At 42.9% G+C, this 16,086-nt stretch overlaps 1 protein-coding gene across 1 annotated transcript in view; it reads right to left on the bottom strand.

Annotated features, from left to right (window-relative positions):
* Window positions 1–4,302: 4,302 nt before the first annotated feature.
* Window positions 4,303–16,086, bottom strand: part of PRKCH (protein kinase C eta) — a 297,109-nt gene continuing 285,325 nt past the window's right edge. The window contains exons 13-14 of the mRNA XM_077464376.1: window positions 11,644–11,787; window positions 4,303–9,096 (exon numbers count right to left, since the gene is read on the bottom strand). Of these exons, the coding sequence (XP_077320502.1) occupies window positions 8,917–9,096; window positions 11,644–11,787 (324 nt within the window). The 3' untranslated portion in view covers window positions 4,303–8,916. The remainder of the gene's footprint in view (window positions 9,097–11,643; window positions 11,788–16,086) is intronic.

Consider the following 16,086-nt stretch of genomic DNA (forward strand, 5'->3'; position numbering starts at 1 on the left):
TGCCTTTATTTGCGATTAATACGACATTCTCATACAATGTGTGCCACCTAGCCAGATATACCCTCACCTGGCTCTAACACAAATTCTCCTTTATAATGTTCTGGGATCCATCGATCAACCTAATATCCGAGGGGCTGTCCCTTTAAATCCTCTTCCACCTTGCCTTCCACTCAGACAGCATACAAAGAAAAATACTTCTTTACTTCTAACTTCCTTTTGGGCTGATGACACAATGAATTCTGCACTGAAATCCCAAGCAGTGTTCCCAGCCCAGCCTCCTGGACTACAGAACATCACCTATTCCCACCCTCTTTGTTTCACTTCACCTGCATACATTTATTTTTTTCCCCAGCAAAAAACCATAGTGCTGCCTTGACATCAAAGAACTTGCCCATCCACATTTGGGCTGATTTTGCTGAGAGAGAGGGGAATCTTCATTCAAGCATCTGCATATGGCTAGGTATTTAAGTGAATCAGAATAGGCTTTCTTAGGGATCGGTTAATTGAAGGGAAACATTTACACACATTTTAGTAAAGATTTAATAATAAAGAGACTTCTCTAGTAAGTGAGCTTACTGTATATGTGTAGGAAAAGTATTCCTGGGAGATGTAGTTCTGGGGTTGTGCTATGTCACTAGTAACTGCAGCAGTCCATTACATCATTCATTGTCGTACAGAGAAAGGTTTATAGCAGAATAGTGAAGTCTGCAAGTGATGTCATTGGGCTCATTTTACAAAGTTTTAAACAGGGAGAAGAAATTATATTTTCATCCACATGAATGAAATTTTCAAATCAAACCTTTAGGCTGGGTTCACTCTATTGCAAAATGGATGTGGGTTTCCCGCATCCAATTTGCAATAGCAGGAGATTTTGACTGGCTCATATCTCCGCTGTGGCTCTAGTGAAAATTTGCACAGGAGCCCTGTGTGTCTTTTGGTCCATTTCAGGTCCAGATTCAGCCAAAATTTTAAAACGGTGCCCTCGACCCCTGCTGCGAGCCTCATGCGAAGATAGTGTGAACCTGGCCTTAAGATAAAGCAAAGGATCTTTGGTCTGATGTTTTTCACTTTGTGTATTAAACCCAACTCCTTACGATTATACTTTTAATACTGTGAACTATATTTCTAAATACAGCGTTTCTCAAAGTTTGGGGCACAAAATAATTTTGAATCTATTGTTTTATGTGCAGGAAGGCAGAGGACATGAGTGAGTGGAGAAAGAGATCAGAAACTGTGCGAAGGTGAGATGTAGAAGAGGGGTGCCAGGAGTACAGAGGGGAGATGTGGGAGAGGGGTGCCCGGAGTGCAGAGGTGAGATGTGGAAGAGGGGTGCCTGGAGTGCAGAGGTGAGATGTGGAAGAGGGGTGCCTGGAGTGCAGAGGTGAGATGTGGAAGAGGGGTGCCCGGAGTGCAGAGGTGAGATGTAGGAGAGGAGTGCCAGGAGTGCAGAGGGGAGATGTGGGAGAGGGGTGCCAGGAGTGCAGAGGGGAGATGTGGGAGAGGGGTGCCAGGAGTGCAGAGAGGAGATGTGGGAGAGGGGTGCCAGGAGTGCAGAGGGGAGATGTGGGAGAGGGGTGCCCGGAGTGCAGAGGTGAGATGTGGAAGAGGGGTGCCTGGAGTGCAGGGGTGAGATGTGGAAGAGGGGTGCCAGGAGTGCAGAGGTGAGATGTGGAAGAGGGGTGCCCGGAGTGCAGAGGTGAGATGTGGGAGAGGGGTGCCAGGAGTGCAGAGGGGAGATGTGGGAGAGGGGTTCCAGGAGTGCAGAGGGGAGATGTGGGAGAGGGGTGCCAGGAGTGCAGAGAGGAGATGTGGGAGAGGGGTGCCAGGAGTGCAGAGGGGAGATGTGGGAGAGGGGTGCCCGGAGTGCAGAGGTGAGATGTGGAAGAGGGGTGCCAGGAGTACAGAGGTGAGATGTGGAAGAGGGGTGCCAGGAGTACAGAGGTGAGATGTAGAAAATGAGTGCCGGAAAGACAGAGGTGAGTTGTGGAAGGGGGTGCAGGGAGTGCAGAGGTGAGATGTGGAAGAGGAGGTGCCAGGAGTATAGAGGTGAAATATGGAAGAGGGGTGCCCAGAGAGCAGAGGAGAGCTGTGGAAAAGGAATGCCAGGAGTACAGGTGGTGAGTTGTGGAAGAGGGTTTCAGGGAGTGCAGAGGAGAGTTGTGACAGAGGGGTGTGGGGAGTGCAGAGGTGAGCTGTAGAAGAGGGGTGCTGGGAATACAGAGGTGAGTTGTGGAAGAGGGGTCCGGGGTGTGAAAAGGTGAGCTGTGGAAGACGGGTGCAGGGATTGCAGAGGTGAGCTGTGGATGAGTGGTGCAAAGATGAGGGATGATGGGGAAAGATAAAAAAAAAAAAAGTTGAAAACCACTGTTCTGGGGAACTTGAAGTCCTCATTACTGTTGCCCTTAGCAATCAGATTTGGAGTCTAATTTTCACACAGGAGTTTAGTGGGTAAAAGTTGACCGGTATCTGTAGGCAATACCCCTTTTCTTTAATCTGAACTTCCAGATTTAAGCAGACGAATAATATAACCTCACACCATTGCCCCTTGTGGATTCATTATTAATTCAGCACAAACTGTCAATCTGCGAGGTAACACAGGACACCAATCAACAATTAAAATGTTTGAAATTAACCTTCAGCATTGTCTGTAAAAATCAGGCCCCATGATATAAACTGCAAAGCCTTTCTTTACAATGGTGCTGCTCCTTGGGCAATACCTGACTTTTACTTACTTATTCTTTATTATGCAAGACAGTTCCCATACCTGTACTTCAAACTGTTGCATCATTTATTGTTCTCAAAGCAGACAGATAATGTTAGTCAGGAAACCAAAGCTGTAATAAGTGTCTTGCTTGAACCAATAATAGGAATGACTCACAAACTCTGACTGTTTGCTCCAACCTCTGAACATCTGTGTACTGGCCAAGCTAGCATTCCCTGCCCATAACTTCTAACACACACTTGAGCATTGACCAGAGGTTCCAAACTCACCTGGAAATGCTTTGAAGTGGCTAGTAAATGTGGCTGCGCCAGCAACCTATCTTCTCCTAAACCACGGATGCCCAACCTTTAAGAGCGAGGGCCACTTAAGTGGCTTTGTAACCGGTCGCACAGCCGCAATGAGCTGAGCAGGCATATACAGAGTGGACACAGTCACAGCCCACTCTATGGGCCCTCTGATTGGTTCTGCCCAGACAGATAGGGATGTATCGGATTGGAGGTAGGCATGTGTAAACAGACACAAGTCCATTTACATCTGCCACTTTATGGAGGTGAATTGACAGTCCAATTGGGTCCACCTGAAGAAACGGAAATGCGGAACCGATCCAACCAGTTGTATGAAAGGGACCTAAGGTTCCTTTCACACTGATGCACTGCGGTTTACCTGCACCACGGGTGCAGCACAGTACACCTGTGGCTTTCATGTGGGTTAGCTGCACTTTGCCATGGACTTCTATTATATTCTACATGTGTGGTGCACTTTCTGAAAGCACACCAAAACTCTTGCATTCAGGAGTTTTGGTGCGCTTTCAGAAAGAGCACCAAACCTGCCAGTAATACCAGAAGCCTATGGCTCAGTGTGGGCTGATGCACATGCGGATCAGTTTGACAGCAGCCCAGTAACCACTGCAGAAGGGATATGCCCATAATATACACAGTATAAACTGACCTTTATTAATAATCTTCCATTCAGTAATCTCCCTTGCTACATGTATTGCCATTGGTTGCTGTCCCAGGCGGTGTGCAACTGGTATTGCTCTGCCTGTGCTGTACAGGAAGCATTGGCTTTGCAGATCTGCTCCCTCTGCAGCCATGCTTCCTCTAGGGCTGGTTCCATTCAGAACACTGATGCTCCGGGATGGTGGGTTGGGAACCAGCAATATTGGCTTGTCAAGCTGCCGTGCCAGAGCAGGGGGGCGCTGGCCACAACAGTGGGCTATTGGCCACCCCTAAACTAAACATTTTTAAAATCACATTCATACTCTGAGGTGCATTAGAAACCTACTCTCCCACCTGACCTTGAGAAAGATCCCTGTTTAATTCATATTAATCTCTTCGGTGCCAAAGAACAATTAAACGTGGCTTTTGTTTCCAAACCTGTAGTACAAGAATTGCACAAAAGCAATTGTCATCCAGGATTTACATTTACGTTGAAATGAAAGCATAACTTAAGGGCAGCACTTGAGAAATGTTGGCAAACACTTTGGCATGACTTCATTGTGTTAAAACCAGAGGAACCTTGATACAAACTTGTGATTTGTGGCCGTTAAGTAAGCGAACAGAAAACAAAGACACTTCACACAGTATCATAAATATATTTCTAAAAGTCAAAATATTCCAATACAATAAGCAGGGATAAAATGGGTTTACATTTTGTGTTTGGCATTAGAAGCTAAAAACAAAGGGAATGGGAACGCGTATGCACTTCTTCATAAGTCAGCCCCAGCTGGAAACTCTACTGTGCACTACTACAGATCCATAACATGACACCTCCAAAATATGGAAAAGGTTTGGCAGACACATTTATCGGCATTATGCTAGCCATACATGTTTTCATATGAATCACCTGATACAATGATCATTTGGAAGAAAGGGTTGTATTATCATGCATTTCAATTGTAAATCCATTTAGAATTTTAACAAGTTGCTTTTTTTGTTGTATAGAATGATTGCTTTTAAGTTAAAGTTATTTTGAAACTAAAATTACGATTGTTTTTTTTTGTGCCATGTATGGCCAGCATTAGAATTGTAGTAAACCTAGCACAGTGAACATGCTATTTACTAGGCTGTTATCCTGACCCAATGGGTTCAATACTGTATGAGTAACCGAAATCTGAATTTACACCTGCATACTTCTCCAAAGTCAGCGACTGAAGTCCAAGAGGTCAATTAGTTAGTCTGTTAACTTCCATGTTTATCTCACTTGACAATTCAAACTTTCAACCTCTAGTGTGGTTATGTATTAGTATAACCAATGCTAGGATTTATGCAGCTAAAGCGGCTACAGATCAGTCCCTAAAAGTGTATATGTAACAACACCCCAAACGATTCAGTGCTGACTTGCTCTCTTCCCTTAAAACACTATTAAAAGAATAGAAAAAAATATATATATATATATATTGTGTTCATAAAAATACAATTATGTAGCTAATGCCCTCTAAAGTGACCATCCAATATATTGTTTTTTTTTTGTTAAAAAAATCAATCCTCTATAAATTGTCAATGCATTATAATGTCTCTTATTAGTGCATAATAAACACCATAAAGTGCTATTGTGCTATGCAAATAAAATTAATCTCCAAGTTGTGCAAAAGTGTTCAAAGTGTTCCAGTGTTCCACGACGGTCACACTAGAAAACTCACCGACTCCACATGACCCCCCACTAAAGGCAAGGCCATAAAATGCTTATGATCATCAAGAAATCCCCAAAGGCACCATGTTTATCATCATTAGGGGATCCGCCTTCCACAACAACTTTGGAATATCCACCGCTCCTCTCACAGGGATTGAACTATATTCACAGATGTCTTATGCAGGAGTTATATGCAAAACAAGGAGGGTTGTCATAGTGTAAAAGCTTTAAAAACTTTTAATAAAGTAACAAAATAGGTAATCTTACTCACAAACATTGTGATTACAATTCATGATCTTACTCCTATCAAAACATTAGGAGCAATATACAAAGTGAAAGCGGTTGTATTGCTGGAATTAATTTTGCATGAATATTGAGATTTTAACATGTGAATTGTCCTGGGTGCAAGGTATAGAACTATTAAATTTGAGCAAGATTACCTATTTTTTAAACATTTTATGGTGTTTATTATGCTCCAATAAGAGACTATTACAATGCATTGACACTTTATAGAGGATTGATTTTTTTAATGAAAAAAAAAACAAACATTATATTGGATGGCCATTTTACAATTCACTTGCATTTTTATAAACACAATGGGGGTTTTTTTTACTAAAGGAAAATCCACTTTGCACTGAAAGTGCACTTTGAAGTAAAGTCGCTGTAGATCCGAGGGGGACACGCAAGGAAAATAAAAAACAGCATTTTAGCTTGCACATGATTGGATGATAAAATCAGCAGAGCTTCCTCTCATTTCAGATCTACCCCTTAGATTTACAGTGACTGCACTTGCAAGTGCACAGTGGATTTGCCTTTCATAAGTAACCCCCAATATATATTTTATCTTAACAGTGTTTTAGGCTTCAGTCACACTTGTAGGACTCCAAAGTTGTGCAGACTTTGCAGTGCAACGTTGATGCACCTTTGACACAACTTTGGATGGGTGCAACTTGGATACAACTTTGGCTTTTACCAGTGATAATGGACAACAGTTGCAATGTATAACATTCAGGTACAACTTTCATGCAGCTTTTGAGGGTCAACATTGAAGTCTTTGGCCCTCAAGTTGCACAAAAGTCAGACCAAAGTAGTACATGAATTTGCTGCAACCTTAAGTCACGCATATATGAATGGTTATCATTGGAAAACATGTCATGGGATTTTGATGTCCAATGTTGCATGACAAGTCACACAAGTGTGAATGGAGCCTTAAGGGAAGAAAGCAGGTCAGGGATGTATGTTTTGAATCTGATTAGTTGCCATAGGACACCAGAGACAACATCTAAAGAACAAGTTCATGTTGATCTAAAAAACAAAGCACCAGGCCTCCCTACCTATTCAGGGTCTTACTACTCATATCATCCTCATAGTATTCTTCTGTGGTTACCCTCCTCTGTCCTGGGAGGTAAGCCCCCACAGATTTTAATAAGGGTAAATTCCTTGCATATCAGAGTATTGTCCCATTAACAGATGTAGCCACCATTGCCAGGCAGAGGTTTAGCAAGCAACTCTGTGGGAGGGGTCTGGAATAGACTAGGTTGGGGAAGGTGAGCTAAAGGCATTATGAATAAATAGGAACTTGTCCTTTATGTCAGACACCTCAGCTAGGATATGCAAGCACAAGCTTGTCTAATGGTGCACAACATATTAGAGAGATTGCCTTTTAAGAGGACCTGTCATGATTGGAACTACAAGAATCGGAACACATAAGCTACAATCATATGTGTGCAGGTAAAATTATAAAAATATTTTATGTGTTCCCTTATGTAGCTTTAGTAACTTTTCCCAAGCCCAACACTATGGTCCGGATGTCATATCAGAGCTCTGCACTTTAGATTTCTGCTTTGTCGACTGCCTGGCTTCACATAGTCTCCCAGCTCCAGAGACTGCATAACAGGGGTACACAAAGATCATAGTTGTTAACATTGTTCATAACCATGGATGTCTGATATGAGCTGGTAGGGAGTGTATGAGGCCACACATTTAACAGAGGCAGCAACTGCCAAACTTTAAAGTGGAAGTAAACCCTCCTATTATTTTCAGCCATGGAAGCTGCCATCTTTGCCTCTGTTTAATCCTCAACTGCCATGATGTTGCACATGTGATCAGTTATGACACCAGCCATTGGATGGTTTGATAGTTTGGTTGACAGCACAACCAATGTGACAGTTAGCATTTCCGGCATGCCGGGAATGTAACTGTTTTTTAGAACTATTAAATGGTTGGGTTTACTTCCGCTTTAAGACACCTTTGATCATTAAAGCAAAAGTGTCAGACCCACAAATCCTAAATAAGGATACAAAGATAACAATTTCACAAGTAAGCCTGCACAAGTGAATATTCCAATTCTTGTATAACTAAAATCACTTATTGCTAACAGCCTGAGAATACTATATTATTTTTTCTAAGGGGCTCATTATATATTTAGTCAGTTATTCCAATGTTCTGTGTGCCACGTTAACGGATAAACCAGCCTTTGTTGTAGTAAGTGCACTGGGGTCTGCTCAATTGTGATTTCAAGCTTATGTATCAAACACATACACAATGAACATTTCTAAAGCTTTTTTTTTTGTTTTTTTCTGTTGTTCAGGAATCCTCTTACAGAATAAAACATTATCAGGTTGTAGATGGGGATTGAGTTTGGTTGATTTTTTTCAAGTAAGAAATAAAATAGAAAATGGAATTTAAAAAAAAGTAACACAATGAAATTAGCTTGTGCTGTATCTTGTGCTCTTATGTAACAGTCTACGTCCAACTACCCGGGAGGAGGCCTACTGCCTGGGAGGAGTAGCTATTTAAAAAAAAAAAAGGTGAAGTCAGTCAATCATTCACTTCATTTTCAAATATGCCTCCAATACATATTGTTTTGCCATATTGCTCAATCATGCCACCTAGTGGTGGAAAGCCATTATCCTTTATTGTAGCAAGACTCTTAGGATGCTTTTCAGCATTATCAAGGATCCAGAAGTTTCTTGGTTTAATGTTGTCCTTCACACACAGTCTCCTTGAATCCAGATAGAGTTTGATTTAATAACTTGATTTGAAGTGGTTTTTTTTTTCTTGTTTTATTATGGCTATGGGATGGAAAAGGACCAGTTTTGTAACAACGTAAAAAATTGTTTTTCACAGTTCTGAGTTATTTTCTACTCTCAAGAGTCTCCTGCAGTTTTGCACTATGTTGGCTTTGGTGTGCCTACAGCTGTGAAGCAGAGATTGAAGCTGCAGCCTCAAGCAAGGAACTTCCATCACTCGTGGGCTGGTTCAGCACAGATGGACTCAGGTGCAGATTGCAAGCCAAAGACAGCAAGAATGTGGCATTTAACGGTCTGGAGAATTCCCCACCACAGTCATTAATGTGTCAAATGCTGGAGCCTTCTGCTTTCAAACAGTGGATGCTTAAGATTCAGGGCATGCAGATACAGTACCAGTGCTATAAATAACGAATCTCCCCAGTGCAGGAATGCACTATACCAACAAAGACACATTGGCTTCTTCTCTTGTGTCCTGGGCTGCTGTTATGTTTTTTTTCTGCAGAGACAGGGATAAACTCTGCTGGCCTGCTCTCATTGCATCATACTGGCATTTCCATCTTGTGTAATACCCTGAGGGTCCGGAGCTGTGTATGAGAAGTTCCTGAACTCATCCTGATTAATCATTGGGATCAATCGCTCATCGATGGGGGTTAATACTGCTTCCTCTTTAATGAACTCTGGGTCGAAGTTGCTCACATCCTCCCTGGTTTTCTGGACAATAGAAGAAGAAACATTATCTCATAGTCAAATCATTGAAGAATAGTTTACTCAGCAACATAGGTGACTGAAAGGGGTTGTAAACTGGATAGATGGATAGCAGCGCAGCCATTGGCCGCTGCTGTCAATCAAATCCAATGACACGTGCGCAGGGGGAGCGGGCCGAGTCCGGAATTAGTGTCTATAGACGCAAATTCTGGAAGCGGGAGCGAGCCCGCAAGGTAACCCCCCCAGGAGAACGCTTCTCATAGGGGGTTATCTGATGTGGGGAGGAGACGCAAGGGGACCCCTGGAATCGAGGAACCACTCTGTGCAAAGCGAGCTGCGCAGTGGAGGTAAGTATGATATGTTTGTTATCAGCAGCTCCCAGCCATGAACTATTGCCCAGGACTTGCTGACAGGCTCCCGCTGTGTACAACCCAGAAGTAGGCAGCAGCGTACGGGTACGCCGCTTTGCCTACAGCGACTGCTCGATTGCAGTACGTTGCGGGTGGGTGCTCACCAAGCGGGTAAAAGAGGACTCAGAGATAAAGATCTGCACTGGCTTAGTTTATAAAAGGTCTACCTAGAACCCTGACCCTATTCACATAGCCCTGCCTTCCATAAAATAAAGCCTGGCACTCCTATGGTTCCCTGTATCTGTAGCATCTACATCAGAATGCAGAATTGCATGGGTAACAGTGTACATTATCAGATAGGTCACAGACTGCCAGGAAAGAAGGATTCAAAAAGTAGAAGAGAAAAAGGACATTTTTGGATTGATTTACTAACCAATTGGGCTGCTCACATTGCAAGGGAATTTTCCCTTGGCTTAGTGATGCACTCACATTGTAAAGAATGCCCTATCACGAGAGTGGGGGGGGGGGGGGGGGGTATTATTTTTGCTTGCACATGATTGGATGATGGAAGCCTCGTTCACTAAGCTAAAGGTAAAAGTTGCCGAACACAAATCCTCTCACAAGGTGAATAGACTTGTCTTTAGTAAACAACCTCAGAATGTCTCTTCTGCAATACAATGCCTGCCTGTTTGCACAAATTTTAAAAGTTCACTTTAGCAAAAGCATATGCAGGCTTTTTATAGAGCGCATTCTGAAGCAACACAGTTATTCATTAGAAGAGAACTATAAAAAGTCTGCATATGCTTTTGCAAAAGTGGAATTTTACATAAAATATTGGCAAACAGGCAGGCTTTTTAATGCAGAAGACACATGCTGAGGTTGTTTTACTAAAGGCAAATATGCTGTTCACTTTGCAAGAGAATTACCCACTGAATTAGTGTTCAATCAAAAATACATTTTTTTGTTTTTTGTTTTTCCCCCTTGCATATGAATGGGTATTTTCTGCAAAGTGAGTGACTGTGTCACTAAGCTAAAGGTAAAGTTCCTTGCAAAGTGAACAGCCTATCTACCTTTAGTAAAACAACCTCATTATGTCTCTTCTGCAATAAAAATCCTGCCTGTTTACACACATTTTAAGTTCCACTTAAGCAAAAGCATATGCAGGCTTTTTATAGAGCTCATTCAAGCAGTGCGGTTATTTTATAGACATTACTAACCTTGAAAGATTACAGCTAAGTTGTTTACAGAGACCCAATGTGCCCATAGACTAGATTATCTGAAAAAAACTAAACAGGCATGTCTAATAGTTGATGGCAGAATGCAGAAGGTCTCCCATGCAAGTCCCTGTTAGTTGCGGCACTCACATTACAGTTAACTTGTACAGATGGCACGGAGTAGCAGCCGGAAGCCGAGGTAACCAGTGTGGAACGCAGATGGCGCTGGACCAAAGTGTCATCTGTACAAGCCAACTGTGTAGTGTGAGTATCACACCTAATCGGGACTTACATGGGAGACCTTCTGCATTCTGTCAAGGACTATTAGACATGCCTGTTTGTGTCTATATAAATATGAGTTTCTCTTTGTTAATAAACAAAGGTGATCTTAAAGAGGAAGTAAACCCTGATGGGTTTACTTCCTCTTTGTCTCCCTGCACAGATAAAGCATAATGGGCTACTATGCATTGCATAGTAGCCCATTATGTGTCACTTACCTGACACAGGAGCCAGCGATGTCACCTATGTCCCCTGTAGTCCAGAGCGTCCATCTTCTTCCGGGTATGGCTGCTCCGGCCACTCACAGCGCCAGAGCAGCGATGACGTCACTCCCGGGCATGCGCACGGGAGCCCCCACTAATGGCATATCGCCGTTAGCAGCGGCATGCTGCTAACGGCGATAGTGCGCCTGCACGCCTCTGTCTACAGCTCATGCGCCATAGACAGCTGTGACTGTCTTTTAGTAAATATCTCCTAAACCGTATAGGTTTAGGAGATATTTCTTGGACCTACAGGTAAGCCTTAATCTAGGCTTGCCTGTAGGTTAAAGTGGTTTGTAAGGGTTTGCAACCACTTTAATTCTGCACTTGGTTTGGAACCCCACCTTGCGTTTTCCCTTTGGTCTAGATATGACCTCTGCTTTCTGAGTTGTGCAATCTACTGTAAATTTATCAAAAAGCAGTGATGACTTTAGACTCTATAATACTTACAATTCTGGGCCTAAATGGAGGCTCAATTTCTTTTTTGTTGAGTCGGTCCCAGTTAATGTCTTTGAAAAACGGATGCCAAAGGATGGCTTTCTCTCCCCCCAAGGCCAGGCTTCCAAGACGCTTACTGGGCTTCTTCTTCATGAACTAAAATGAGGGAGAAGCATGCAATTAGTACACTTTACAGAGATCTTCCAAACCCTACATGCATAGTAATAAGTAATAATCATGATTAGTAATGATTGTAATGATCAGTGTCTTTTTCCAGTCATTCTAGTTACGTCCTGGTATTGATATTATCTACATCACAACAAATAATATAAACTGAATAAAAAAACCTAATAAGGAGAGTGGTAGCCTCTCCTAATGTCCAACACAGATATGCAGATCCAGGAACTTAGCAGATATCGCACCCCAGAGTCCCTTAGCAATGAATGAATGCATTTTTCTGCAGGAAATTTGACAAGTGTGAACTAGCCCCTGTGTAAAGGAAAATGTATCTGAAGAAACCCAAGCTGTGCCCCATCTACTTATCATGCATGCTTTATATGGAACAATTTCTGGGTTTTCTGGTCCTGTGTGGGTTATAATGGCACTGTCTAGAGTCGTTGTTTCAGTCTTGTTTATTGATGTTTATCAGATGGAAAATTTTGCAGTTCTACAGGCCCACAGTACCTTATGAGAAATGTGATTCTGCATACATATAATCTACTTTCGCTACTCCTGGCAGCTAAATCCAGTTGAAATGGGTTAAAAAAAAAAAGATTGCACGATTCCCCCATCAACATGTTCAGTGGTTAGTGTTGATGAAAGAATCCCCACCGCAGAGCTTTTGTGTTCTCCCGGGGGGGGGGGGGGGGGGTACAGAGATCTGTCCCTGATAGGAGAATACAGTGATTACTGCTAGCTACTATAGTCTCTAGTAATAATCACATGTAAAAATCCAACATGCTGGTTGTATTTAAGTTGATCGATTGGCCTGCCAATATAGTTGCATAGTTACATAGTTAGTAAGGTTGAATAAAGACACCGGTCCATTCAGTTCAACCTGAGTGTCTACAATTGTCCCTATCCCTGTATATTGCACACTCACATTGGTCCCTACCCTCAAGGAGCCCACAATCCAAGGTCCCCATTCATATACTATGACCAATTTTGGACAGAAGCCAATTAACCTACCAGCATGTCTTTGGAGTGTGGGAGGAAACCAGAGTACCTGGAGGAAACCCACTGGTTTCAATATATGGTTTCAAAACACCGATGGCTGGCTTTACTTTCAAAAGATTTGTATTCATGCTCCCAGGATGTAAAGCTGGCCATAGATAGATCTTTCATTTATCTTCAGCCATTGGGCTGAATAAAAAAAAAAAAGGGTTACTCTGTCCACAGAAGCAAGATGGATTGAAGAATCCTCCCCGCTGTCAACAAACTTCTATCCAACATGCTCATTCTATGGAAGCAGTTTGAATGGCCGAATATAAATCCATCTATATGGCCAGTTTACCTGGACAGTAAAGGACAGTAAAGAAGCAGCAACCCATTGATGAGGTCATCTCTATGCTCTTTCCTAAGTATATTTCTTTTCAGCACATGTGCATGAAGGACAGCTGATTGGTCCCAGGTACTGCCCCTTTCTTGCCCAGTTGTATTTTCTTTATATTGGCTGCATTTTAAATACATTTAATATTTGTTTTAATAATTAATAATTGTAACCATTGTTTTAAACTTATGCCTAGAATTCAGCTGTAATGCTTTCACTTTTTTGAATCATTCATCCTTTTAAGTAAAAATTTCAGCACTTTGTGTAATTCTCCAGGCAGCAATCCAAAGCACTACTGTGTTGGCTCATGTGCCAGCCGAGTAGATATTTACAGCAGCTGTATGTCTCTCTTGCTGACCTTCTGAAGGACATTGCTCCTCAAGTGTTTGGCTCCATCAATAATAGTTTAACAACCCTGACAATTCCAGCTTGTTTGATTCCTACCCACAATTAATCTTGGAACACAATATTTTTTTTTAGCATTTTCTCAAGTCTCCAGCTCTTTGATAACCTCAAGTGACTTCTAGTAGAAGTAATTCACTGCTTTGTAGAAATTGTGTGTGCAGTTACATTCATTTTTTTACTTGCCAATTCATTGTCTGGTAGTTTATATATTTTCATACCTATATATGGTTGCTGTAATACTGCTGCAATCTTGGGAATTTCCAAAAGCATCACAAACTCAATGACTTCTGAATCCGGCATCTTTTACATTTCCTAATCACGTTCTTTTCATTTAAATGTTTTTTTTTAACTAGGGTAAAGATAAGGCTTAAAGCACAGTTCTTGCAACTGCTTCTTCCCTCCCATGTTATCCCACTTCTTCGCACACCCCTTTATCTGATATATTATATATACCTGATATGCAAACCTCCTGGCCTATGTCTCCTCTAAATGATAGAAAAAAGAAAAATATTCCTTATTGTAAAGCATTCCCTTACACTTAAAATTGACCATGTCACTATAGGGTCACTAGTGCCAAAAATCTTTGCTCCTAGATATTCTTTACAGTAGGACTTTAGTTGTGCTTTAATAAAAGCTTTATTATTAATTGTATTGTTTGGGTGGTCATTTCAAGTATTTATATTATGTATTGCGTGTTTCAACATACAGTCTTTCAATTTTGTATCTATCCCTGATTACCATTTCTTTTAACTATTGTTTAATTGGTTTGGGATAGCTACATCTAACACGCTAACATTTTGTACAATAATAATAATAGTTTTGGGACTTATTGCAACACCCATTTTAACAGTATTTTTTATTTTGTTATAAAATATATTTAGTTCACTCTGTGCTAATGCCTAACCTTACAAGAGAAATTCAGGATTGTAAAAGAACAAACATTTATACTCACCTAGGTGGATGCAGCATTGATCCGATACTGCATCTGTCCCCCCCCCCCCCCCCCCATCTCCGCAGTGAGAACTGAGCGATTAAACACCACTGATCGCTCAGTTCTCCCCTCCGCTCTGAGCAGAGAGCCATGACTGTTAGTGGCTTTCTGCTCTCCCGTCCAGCGCTCACTGGTGAGCTGGACTGTGAAGGGGTGGAGGAGGCTGACTCAGGCTCTCAGTGGATCGCTGAGAGGCCGAGCCAGGTGCTGATCCAGGCTTCTGAGTGGATCCTGAGCATATGGTTGGGATCTTTCCTGAGCCTGGACCGACTGAATGACATGAGCCAAGAGCAGACTTTAGCCCACTGTGAGCTGAAAACATGTCACAGGAGTGCCGAATGAATTGCAATCCTATGATCCATAGGAGAAGTATGGCCAAAAAAAGCTTTAGCTGTACTTCTTCTTTACCCACACCATTAAACTACAAACTAGACACCGAACTCCCCTGCTGTAGCAAATTGGAGCATGCTCTTCTGGGGTTTTTTTCGCCTTCCTCTGGATCAAGCGTGGGCATAAAATTGGGTACCGTATATACTCGAGTATAAGCCGAGATTTTCAGCCTCTTTTTTGAGGCTGAAAGTGCCCCCTCGGCTTATACTCGAGTCACCGCTGTCTGACTGCTCGATCAGCGTATCGAGCAGACAGACGGCGGACATTAAAATTCAAAAGCCGCGCCTCCTTCTCCGCCTCCGCCTGTGATAGGCGGAACACTGAATTTCCCAGCAGTCAGTGTTCCGCCTATCACGGACATCCGTTCATTCTCATACTACGGACGAGTATGAGAGGATGTCCGTGATAGGCGGAACACAGGCTGCTGGGAAATTGAGTGTTCCGCCTATCACAGGCGGAGGCGGAGGCGCGGCTTTTGAATTGTAGAATGGCCGCCGAGAAGAGCGGCGATCCTGGAGCGGCGATCCATCGGCACGACACGGGACGGAGGAGGCACGGGACGGAGGAGGCACGGGACAGAGGAGGCACGGGACAGAGGAGGCACGGGACAGAGGAGGCTCGGGACGACGGCGGCTCGGGACGGAGGCTTGGGACACAGGTAGGCTGGACACACACACAAGGCTGCACGGACACACACACACACACACACACACACACACACACACACACACACACACACACACACACACACGGATGGATGGATGGATGGATGGATGGATACACACACACACACACACACACACACAGGGATGGATGGATGGATGAATACACACACACACACACACACACACACAGGGATGGATGGATGGATGGATAGATACACACACAGGGATGGATGGACGGACACACACACAGGGATGGATGGATGGATGGATGGACACACACACAGGGATGGATGGATGGACGGACACACACACAGGGATGGACGGACACACAGGGATGGACAGCCATGTCTCACCCTCGGCTTATACACGAGTCAATAAGTTTTCCAGTTTTTTGGGGGTAAATTGGGGGCCTCGGCTTATATTCGGGTCGGCCTATACTCGAGTATATACGGTAT

The sequence above is a fragment of the Lithobates pipiens genome, unplaced genomic scaffold (genome assembly GCF_037356315.1).
Source record: "Lithobates pipiens isolate NorthernLeopardFrog02 unplaced genomic scaffold, aLitPip1_a1.2 Scaffold_30, whole genome shotgun sequence".
Taxonomy (NCBI): domain Eukaryota; kingdom Metazoa; phylum Chordata; class Amphibia; order Anura; family Ranidae; genus Lithobates; species Lithobates pipiens.